The following is an 8,999-nucleotide window of genomic DNA, read 5'->3' as shown; positions in this document are numbered from 1 at the left end:
GCCGCCCCGCCCCCGGCCCCCCGCCCCCCCCCCGCCCCCCCCCCGCGCCCCGCCCCCCCCCCCCCGCAACAAGCAGGAGAGCCGGAATCAGGGTCGTTCATGGGATACCCAAAAAAGCGACGTCATAGAGCTTCAATCAGAAAAATGTGCGTAAAGAGGTTAGTCAATTCAAATTCAAAAATGTAAAAGATTAAATTTATATCAATGGCAAATGCAAAATTTAGAAATACATTTCCGAAAATAAATTGACAAATGCACTTTTTGAAACCGCAACTAACAACGGTTTGAAGTAAAACTGAAGCAGGAAACTACACAGTGCTCTGTCTGGTGCCGTTCATGTACGGAGTGTTAGGACTTTTGAGCGACAAAGTGTAAGGAAAGTCCTCTTCTTCTTCCTCCGCTGGCAATCGGAATCCAATGTAGTCATCCGTGTTGAGACCTTCTTGGACTTCCTGGAGACTGCCAAAATCTCCCGGAGTCATCATGCCTGTCCGGTCCTTCGGCGAGGCCTGTGCGGACAGAGGACGCGACAACTTGGCGTCAGGGCCATCAAAAAAGTTAGAGAACGGCTCGTCGTTTGACTCGAATGACGAGCCGTACGCACGACGTAAAGCAAGCTGACGAGCTTTGATGTACTCGAGACCCATACGCTTCCAATCCAACAGATCAGACAAGCGCTCGGTACGGTTACGCTGGTTAATACGCTGACGACGAGACTTGAACGTAAACTGAAGCATGTAGTCGCTCAACTGGTTGATCGAATCGTCGATACCTTTCGAGCGACGGTCGACAATGTAAATACCATAGTCGGAAGTATTCTCAATCAGCTCCTCCATGTAACATCCAAATCCAGAAAGGTTAGTAGTGATAGACGGAACACCCATGACTGTACATTCAGCAGGAGTATAACCCCATGGTTCGTAATACGACGGAAAAACACCCAAATGGCATCCACGCACAAAATCATCATAGTCAAGCGACAAGATCGGGTTGTTGCTGTTCAAGAACTCTGGATGAAACACAATCTTGACTCTGTCAGACGAGTTATTGAATAGCTGCACCCTACGGATCTGGTTCAAAATTGGATCATTTGCGTCGTCAGCCATGTTGTGTGTGACAATAGGAGGCATGCTATTACGCTTGAGTGCAAATACACGACGCTTCAGCAAAACCTTGTCGCTTCCAGTGATTAAATCGTTCAACTCTTCGTTAAAATCTTTGCCTGAATCCTCATTAAATCGAGCAGCACGCTCAAACATGCGATGGCCCATGCTTTCTTGAATCTCATTCACGGTATCGCGAAGTGCCTTCATAACGGCCTGACCCTTGAGAGTTTCAACGGTGTATGAATGCGTAGCAGCCGGCATGATAATGAACGCAACAACTGTCTTGTTCGAGTTTTCCGTTTTTAGTCTGTGGTTCAAGCGAGCCAAGGACTCAATGAACATGTCCACACCTTTGTTTCGGTATTCATAACGGCCGGCGGTGAAAAAGTACAGAGTATTGTCAAGGTCGAAATCATAATGACCGTAAAAATGACCTCGAATGAAATCATTGATCTTAGCTTTGCTGACTTGATGAAGATTCTGAAACTCATGCACAGCCGAGAACTTGACAACATTCAAACCATTAGGAAGAACACCATCAGGCTTACGCTTCAACAAATGTTCTGATTCGTATGCGGTAATGTGAGACACAGTGGTGAAAACGTCTGCCGAATGAGCGGCGGCACGCTCGATACAATAACGGTGGTAGATACCACGCTTGCCAGCCTCGGCATCGACATCAAAGTATTGCAGGTTGTTGTAGAAATCGACTGAACCTGCACAAAGGTATCGACCAAGCAGAGTAGCGTGGGTAGTGAAGATAGTTGTGACATCGATACGTCGCTTACGGCAAAGAGGAACACCCACACCGGCAAGCCATTCATGGAAATGAGCAACAACAGCTCTGGTACGATCATGATAGACGAACTCACCCAAAAACCATGCCACTAGATAGCCAAAGATCACAGCTTCATTTGTTTCTGAGTCACCGATTGGAGCAGGAATACCAGCGATGTTCCATAGATCAGTTTTCCATTCGTCTAAATGAGAATACGCAGGACCAGTTTCGAATAAAAGTACTCTTGGAGCGCCTAAGACCTATTAGGGCAACTTGTCATTAAAGAGATCAACTCCTCTGACGTACCTTCAATGAGCCAACGACCATAAAGATATTGAACACCACGTTCCGACATGGAATGAAGCGTTTCCACCATATAAGGATCAGTTGGGGTTAACTCTTCAACTTCAATTGCTGCCTAGAAAATGGTTAATTAACGGACCCAGACCGAAGACGATAAATGTAAAAGACATACGCTCTTTCTATTCAAAGGACCTATAAGAGTATAACGGTCACGATATTCAGCAGTAGTTATTGGAGCCTTTGATTTAATAACAGAATAAATACCACCAACTTTAACGGGATGTTAGTAATTAGTAAGTACAATACATATACCTAATTTAATTATCTTACCTCTATTAGCGACCTCGGTTGAGATTTCAAACAACAAATGATGCTTAACATCACGATGAGCAGCCATTATATAATATATATTTTAATCTATTTCTTATGTATTATATAGTGAACACTAAGTCAAGTAGACTTGGACTATATAGGCACAGCGCAGTCAGTATAATGGAAGAGCAGAAGTAACGAACGGTCCGGAGTTTGGTTATAGTTAACGATAGATGTGGCTGTGCATTGCGGAGTGCGCTATACATTCTCTTGTGGCTTGTAACAGTCAGGTGCGTGTTAATTGATCGCTGTTACTGCTTTGGATCATCAGATCCACCGGATTGAGTAATACTAGCCACAACTAGCCACAAGAATATAGAACAAGCCGCAACTGTCACGCCACATGACCTTGGTAATGCTCATCGACGTAATTTGATGAAATAAATAAAACATAACAAAAATAAAAATGAAAAATGAAATAAAAATAAAAATAAAAATGAAAATAGAAATGAATAAAATAAAATATATTCTGTCTATTTACAATCTTCTTCTCGCTGGAGGACGAACTCCCCCATGTCGTAATCGTGTTCCATCAGTAACCCTATTCACCAATCGTCGAATCCGTGCTCCTTCTCGACCCGTCAATACATCCAAAAATGCTCTTCTTAGTCGACCATGATTACGTAACACAATCTCAATAGGCTTGTCTGTAAAGCCCTTTTCAATCATTAAATTGAAAAAATAAACTGTTAATCTGTAAACTGCTTCAGGTTCGCCTCGTTCGGATTTCTTAAATCCTGCATTTCCTGTAGATTTGGATAATTTAATATGTTCTTCAAGCATACTATATGGATTCGCAACATCACGATATTCGGCTGTCAAGGTCAAGTGTAGATTATTTCGTCCGAATAAGCAATGCAAAATATATCGGGTTTCAATTTTCCTTGGTGGATTGTTCTTTATAACGGTAATCGGATGAGCTTTTCCAAGTTCAGCTGAAAACAAGCCAGTTGCTGCAGGATTGCTAAACCGGCTCGACGCTTGTCCCCGTGCAAGTGGATCTGGTCTTGCTCGTGACACCCGCTGCATCTGGGAATTCACCATTACCGACTGTGCTTGTTGTGGCGATCCGCTTCTCTGTGAAGTATTTCTTAACAGTTGAGATACTCTAGACTCTGGCTTAGCCTCATCGGCAGACCTCCTCATAGTCATTGAGAAGTTCCGTAAACCCCGAATGTCTCCAAACATAAACACTCTTATGCATGATCTCTGCATGTTGTCAATTGAGCCTGTCGCTGTAACAAATCGTGTTCTGGCTGCAATTTTAACGTGTCATGCACAAATTCGTAAACCAATTCCGAGACGTTGCTGCAACTGCGCAAACTCCATCGCGTTTATTTCAACCGTCACGTGCGGCTTTAGAGATGATCTCGACCCCACGGCCCTTAACATAGTTGATTAATTGATCAGACAAACTACATACTGATGCTAATATGGAATAGTAATGTACTCATTTAGAACGACTGGGTTTAATGGATACGCTGTACAGTATTCGCCGTTCTTTGATTCAAAGCTCGCGTGCGCTGCTTCTGCTAACTTTGGTCTTGTCGGAAATGGTAGGCTGTACATTCTTGGACTCACACCGTCTGGAATAGTAGCAGAAAGGTGGTTTGACACCCAGGATGGTTTATTTGATTGCGCCTGGTCTGAGATTCATGAAAATCACGTTGTTACCGCGACTGGAGATGGAAGTGTGAAGCTATTTGACATTGCATTAAACGTAAGTCGCTTTTGATTTCTAAGTTCAGTAATAGTATTGATCTTGAAAGGATTTTCCAATACAGAGCTGGAGAGAGCACACGCGAGAAGTATTTTCAACCAATTGGAATCTCGTTGAAAAAACGACATTCTGCACTGCGTCTTGGGATGGATTTATAAAAGTCGTGCGTATTTTAAGGCGTTCAAAACGTGGTATTGATCTAACAAAAGTAGTGGTCGCCTGCCCGCCCTCAATCAATAAGTACACTACAGCCACGGAACGCTCCATTGTCGTGCACATACACAGCATCCTATTCACCATATAACGCAACCCTTATAGCATCTGGATCATCCGATTCGAATCTCCGTTTATGGGATCCTCGGGTAGGTAATTTCCCTACAAACAGCATAATAGCACATAACGGTGCAGAGATTTTGTCATTAGATTGGAACAAATATAGACCAGAAGTGCTTGCTACATCTTCAGTTGATAGAACAATCAAAGTCTGGGACATACGCTTTCTTAACCGATCTAGCCCGACACCTCATGGCGTAGGTGCAAACGCTAGTCCAATCAACGAGTTTCTTGGACACGAATACGCGATTCGAAAAATATCTTGGTCACCGCATTCACCAGAATTGTTACTGTCTGTCAGCTACGACATGACTGCTCGAATCTGGGAAGACAGAACAGCATTAAACAAGACTGCGACTGCTCTTACGCGAGTGTATCATGGAGGAGGACTTAGAGGAGTGTGGGACAAGCATTCTGAATTTGTCGTTGGATGCGACTGGAGTTTATGGGGGACTGAAGGCTGGGCTTGCACTGTTGGATGGGACGAGATGGTTTGGGTTTGGGACATGCGCTCAGTTTTTAGATGACACCGAACCCTTAACTTACAGTAATTTAGATCCTAACCCTACAGAAAGTAGTCATAATCTATAAACGCAGTCACGCTATTTCAATGCGGCTTCGCCCACACTACGCTCGAACTAAACGACAACACAAAATCATCGCGACCTCCAAAGACTTGAACGTCGAACTGAGCATCTCCAAATCAATTTCAATCAGCATAAGAAATCAAATCTCTCAGCAATGGCAACCTTTCGTCCTCAGATCTCAGTTTTCTCAACCTCGGGTGAGCTCTCAGAGAAGACTCTTCCTCTTCCCGCCGTCTTCAAGGCGCCAATCAGATCCGATGTCGTTCACGCTGTCTACACTGGCGTCGCTAAGAATAAACGTCAGGCTTACGCCGTCTCCGAGATGGCAGGTCATCAGACTTCTGCTGAATCATGGGGTTAGTCAAATTTGTGTTGCAGAATTAATGAAGAGAAGTATGTTCTAACCTTTATAAAGGTACTGGTCGTGCTGTTGCTCGTATCCCCCGTGTTTCTGGAGGTGGTACCCACCGTGCTGGTCAGGCTGCTTTCGGTAACATGTGCCGCGGTGGTCGTATGTTCGCTCCTACTAAGACCTGGAGAAAGTGGCATGTCAAGGTCAACTTGAACCAGAAGCGATTCGCTACTGTTTCAGGTATTGCTGCCTCTGCTGTCGCGCCCCTTGTCCTCGCCCGTGGACACAGAATCGAGACCATCCCTGAGGTTCCTCTCGTTGTTTCTGACGAGGTTGAGGCTCTTACCAAGACCAAGGACGCTGTCGCTGTTCTGAAGGCAATTGGTGCCAACCGTGATGTCATCAAGGTCATCAAGTCCCGCAAGATGCGTGCCGGACATGGCAAGCTCCGTGGACGTCGTTACACTCAACGTCGTGGACCTCTTGTTGTCTACGGAACCGAGGGTGCTTCGCTCGTTAAGGCTTTCCGTAACATTCCTGGTGTCGAGGTTGCTCACGTCTCCACTCTATCTGTCCTCCAGCTTGCTCCTGGTGGCCACCTCGGTCGATTCGTCATCTGGACTGAGTCTGCTTTCTCTCTTCTCGATTCTATCTGGGGATCTGAGACCACCATTTCTGCCAAGTCTGACTACATTCTTCCTTCCAACATTGTCTACAACGCCGATATCACTCGTCTGATCAACTCTGCTGAGATTCAGGCTGTTGTCAAGCCCGTTGGAGAGAAATACACTAAGCGTGTCAACGTCCAGAAAAAGAACCCTCTCAAGAACAAGCAGGTTATGCTGCGACTCAACCCATATGCCAAGGCATTTAAGGATGCTAAATAGATTGGTTTTGGGACTGTTTAAAATGTTAAAATTAGGTTGTTTTTGTTTTTGTAATTTATGACAAATAATAGCATATCGTATCATATGTTCAATTTCGCGTTTCTCTTATTCGATGCTTGTATAGAGACAGCTAAAGAAAGTAAATAAAGTGAGAGTGAGAGTTTTCAGGGGCGAACTTTAATATTTTATTTGAGACTCATTGAACAAAGTGCTTTTCTTTCTACCTTCACAACAGCTGCAAAACAACTCGAGTGGTTATGTCACGGATGACAATAGATGTGGCCGTCAAATGGTACCTACGGTGTTTGTCTTGACTACGGACATCCAGGCGCTGCGTTATATGCCCCAACTGTAGACTCTGTGCACAAGTGGATATATCCAAAGCGCCAAATAGAAGGTTTGTTCGATAATGAAGAAGTTTGATAATTTGGTGTTGACTTTACTTAGGTATTCGGTACAATGACTTGGGCTATCATCATGTCTTTTCGCGCACAGATAGGCATGATGTAGTCGGCATTCGGAATTTACCTATGGATCTGGCGAGGAGGCAGCTGGTACGGATTATACTCGAAAATGCCAAACTGTGTTAATATGCAAACAGGCAAGCTACACACCAGACTGTTATGTCCCTAGTGAAGTGTTGAGTGGTATTAGTAACGACGCTAGGAATCTGGTTTTGCATCCAGACGATAGTGAATCTTTTCAAACCAAGTTGATTGATGTCGGATATGGCATAGATTACATGACGCCTACAAAACAAAAATGCATCGCATACAGTGGTGGTGTATCAGGGAACGTCCTTAGTATGTTGCAATTCAACCATTGATACCTATTTGCTAAACATTAGACATATCGAACCTGACAACGGACTCGTACAAACTTGACGGTTACCAAAATGTACATTTAGACGTGCCTGGTCTAGGATCCTCACGCTGGTCGTCAGATTTACGTGAACACATTCTCGGTGTCGCTTTTGCCGGATCCGAGTTTTCTAGCAGTACCGGGCCGTTGCTATGTGCGCGCAGTTCTACGTCCTGCTACTTTTATCAACCAGTCTTTGCTACGTCTGAGATTGACCAGACACAGATCGCGACGGCTGATTTACTTTTGTCTATCAACTCCAGATTTGCTGATGTGTCGTTTAATCCTTGGTATTGGCACCAATTTGGGACCGTAGATGCATACGGTAATTGGCAGGTCAATGATCTTAATCACGGGTCTGTCACAATCTTCACATCTGGGTGCGCAAATACGTTGGGTGTCAAAGAAAACATGCGAAAATATGACATACAGTGGGGGTCAAATTTGAACAACATGTTGATATCTAATAGCGGTCTGATTCAGTCGATAGATTTGCGGTCGCATTCAAGTGTTCAAACATACGAGCCGAGAACGACGTCAAGAATACGTGACGTCAAAATGGTGCCAGAGACTACTCATGAATTAATAGTGGCTACTACCGGCGAGCTGATCTGGATGGATTTAAGAATGTTTCCGAAAGAGCAACTGGCTTGGAACCATTCGATGGACTACAAAGTCTTAAAATGCAGTCCATTTGTTGACGAAGACGGTGAGTGGTTACATCTTGTGATTGCTGCATTTTTTTATTGCTAATATGCTAGACGTGTTCGCGCTGTTATATTCACCTTCAGATCCCGTCATATCGTGCTTCCAATTCGGAACTCGGGACGATGTCACTTACTCTTTAGCAGATCCGTACGCGTTTGGATGCTACGAAAATACCCGGCCGCTTTACATGGTTCCCAGTGTCATTAAACTATCAGACTCGTCAGACCTGGACGAGCTAGATCCATGCTCGTTTTTGTCAGTCATGACATTGTCCAACGATTACACTCTTTCTCAGCGCATTTACTGCACAGACTCGGTCGCAATTCCGCGGTCGTCGGCGCTTGAGTCAAGAGAACTGTATACGACACATTTTGACGACACCATGTACATAACAGATCACGAAATGAGCACAGACACCGACACGGAACCGGTTCGCAAGGTCGACTTCAGCAGACTGTATAATCTGTTGTTCGATTCTCACCAGCGTGAAAACATTGACCAACCTTCTCCTACCGCCGGATCTTCGACTGTTGAAGTACCGCGCTCGCAAGATTCATCTGCCATAGCGGCTCTGAACGCGTTATCTGAAATCGCTTCATTTAATGAACCAAAACTACGGAAATCAGGTAATATTAACCAGATTGTGTCTGACTGGAAGTGAAGCAGCAAAAATAGTCTGCTTGTATATTGTGTGTATTAGTGTACATATTGCATTCATATTTGTGTTTGAATGAATAACGTATATTTTTGTGATAATAATATTATTTTATGTGAACTTTACACTTTTGTTCATGCCTCCTCCTGGTTGAAAGCATTCATTTCGGTTTCAGAGCGTGAAACCCTATTGCAACACTGAAAAAGAACTTGACCGCGTAGATCCATTGTGGCTACAAACTACGGTCTCTTAGTCAATGGCACCATTTTCGTCCGTTAACAAGTGTAACTGCCAATCTTTACAACCAGGTCCCATCAATTCACATCACATTGAATGT

At 44.2% G+C, this 8,999-nt stretch overlaps 5 protein-coding genes across 5 annotated transcripts; 3 read left to right on the top strand and 2 right to left on the bottom strand.

Moving 5' to 3' along the window:
* Positions 1 to 80: 80 nt before the first annotated feature.
* Positions 81 to 2,675, bottom strand: V1512DRAFT_264697 (glycogen synthase). The gene is made up of 4 exons (XM_066916741.1): positions 2,518 to 2,675; positions 2,360 to 2,457; positions 2,191 to 2,302; positions 81 to 2,137 (listed from the first exon to the last, which is right to left on the bottom strand). The coding sequence occupies exons 1-4, from the start codon at positions 2,582 to 2,584 to the stop codon at positions 309 to 311; spliced, it is 2,106 nt and encodes a 701-aa protein (XP_066770806.1). The 5' UTR covers positions 2,585 to 2,675; the 3' UTR covers positions 81 to 308.
* A 331-nt stretch (positions 2,676 to 3,006) lies between these two features.
* Positions 3,007 to 4,133, bottom strand: V1512DRAFT_264696 (uncharacterized protein). Its single transcript, XM_066916740.1, has one exon. The coding sequence runs from the start codon at positions 3,772 to 3,774 to the stop codon at positions 3,037 to 3,039; it is 738 nt and encodes a 245-aa protein (XP_066770805.1). The 5' UTR covers positions 3,775 to 4,133; the 3' UTR covers positions 3,007 to 3,036.
* Positions 4,004 to 5,139, top strand: V1512DRAFT_248542 (WD40-repeat-containing domain protein; the record flags this gene model as incomplete). The annotated part of the gene is made up of 3 exons (XM_066914556.1): positions 4,004 to 4,279; positions 4,329 to 4,442; positions 4,492 to 5,139. The coding sequence occupies 3 exons, from the start codon at positions 4,004 to 4,006 to the stop codon at positions 5,137 to 5,139; spliced, it is 1,038 nt and encodes a 345-aa protein (XP_066770804.1).
* Positions 5,140 to 5,263: 124 nt separating this feature from the next.
* V1512DRAFT_240528 (60S ribosomal protein uL4) lies at positions 5,264 to 6,595 on the top strand. The gene is made up of 2 exons (XM_066914231.1): positions 5,264 to 5,555; positions 5,615 to 6,595. Exons 1-2 carry the CDS (start codon positions 5,354 to 5,356, stop codon positions 6,436 to 6,438), a joined length of 1,026 nt encoding a protein of 341 aa, XP_066770803.1. The 5' UTR covers positions 5,264 to 5,353; the 3' UTR covers positions 6,439 to 6,595.
* V1512DRAFT_264691 (RNA polymerase I-specific transcription-initiation factor-domain-containing protein) lies at positions 6,596 to 8,787 on the top strand. Its single transcript, XM_066916739.1, has 4 exons — positions 6,596 to 6,730; positions 7,105 to 7,241; positions 7,286 to 8,008; positions 8,061 to 8,787. The coding sequence occupies exons 1-4, from the start codon at positions 6,696 to 6,698 to the stop codon at positions 8,666 to 8,668; spliced, it is 1,503 nt and encodes a 500-aa protein (XP_066770802.1). The 5' UTR covers positions 6,596 to 6,695; the 3' UTR covers positions 8,669 to 8,787.
* Positions 8,788 to 8,999: the final 212 nt, after the last annotated feature.

This window comes from Lipomyces arxii (genome assembly GCF_038497795.1).
Source record: "Lipomyces arxii strain Phaff 12-163 unplaced genomic scaffold V1512scaffold_11, whole genome shotgun sequence".
NCBI lineage: Eukaryota > Fungi > Ascomycota > Lipomycetes > Lipomycetales > Lipomycetaceae > Lipomyces > Lipomyces arxii.
This window is presented reverse-complemented; position numbering and strand designations above follow the sequence as displayed.

What these genes read in the sequence shown, in the direction of transcription:
- V1512DRAFT_264691 (XM_066916739.1), top strand. Translation starts at nt 6,696, where the DNA reads ATGTCACGGATGACAATAGATGTGGCCGTCAAATG. An exon ending in ATAGATGTGGCCGTCAAATG is followed by an intron (nt 6,731 to 7,104) that starts GTACCTACGGTG and finishes TAACGACGCTAG; the next exon opens with GAATCTGGTTTTGCATCCAG. An exon ending in TCCATTTGTTGACGAAGACG is followed by an intron (nt 8,009 to 8,060) that starts GTGAGTGGTTAC and finishes CTAATATGCTAG; the next exon opens with ACGTGTTCGCGCTGTTATAT.
- V1512DRAFT_264696 (XM_066916740.1), bottom strand. Translation starts at nt 3,774, where the DNA reads ATGCAGAGATCATGCATAAGAGTGTTTATGTTTGGAGACATTCGGGGT.
- V1512DRAFT_264697 (XM_066916741.1), bottom strand. Translation starts at nt 2,584, where the DNA reads ATGGCTGCTCATCGTGATGTTAAGCATCATTTGTTGTTTGAAATCTCA. An exon ending in AACCGAGGTCGCTAATAGAG is followed by an intron (nt 2,458 to 2,517) that starts GTAAGATAATTA and finishes ATCCCGTTAAAG; the next exon opens with TTGGTGGTATTTATTCTGTT. An exon ending in TGGTCGTTGGCTCATTGAAG is followed by an intron (nt 2,138 to 2,190) that starts GTACGTCAGAGG and finishes AATAGGTCTTAG; the next exon opens with GCGCTCCAAGAGTACTTTTA.
- V1512DRAFT_240528 (XM_066914231.1), top strand. Translation starts at nt 5,354, where the DNA reads ATGGCAACCTTTCGTCCTCAGATCTCAGTTTTCTCAACCTCGGGTGAG. An exon ending in GACTTCTGCTGAATCATGGG is followed by an intron (nt 5,556 to 5,614) that starts GTTAGTCAAATT and finishes ACCTTTATAAAG; the next exon opens with GTACTGGTCGTGCTGTTGCT.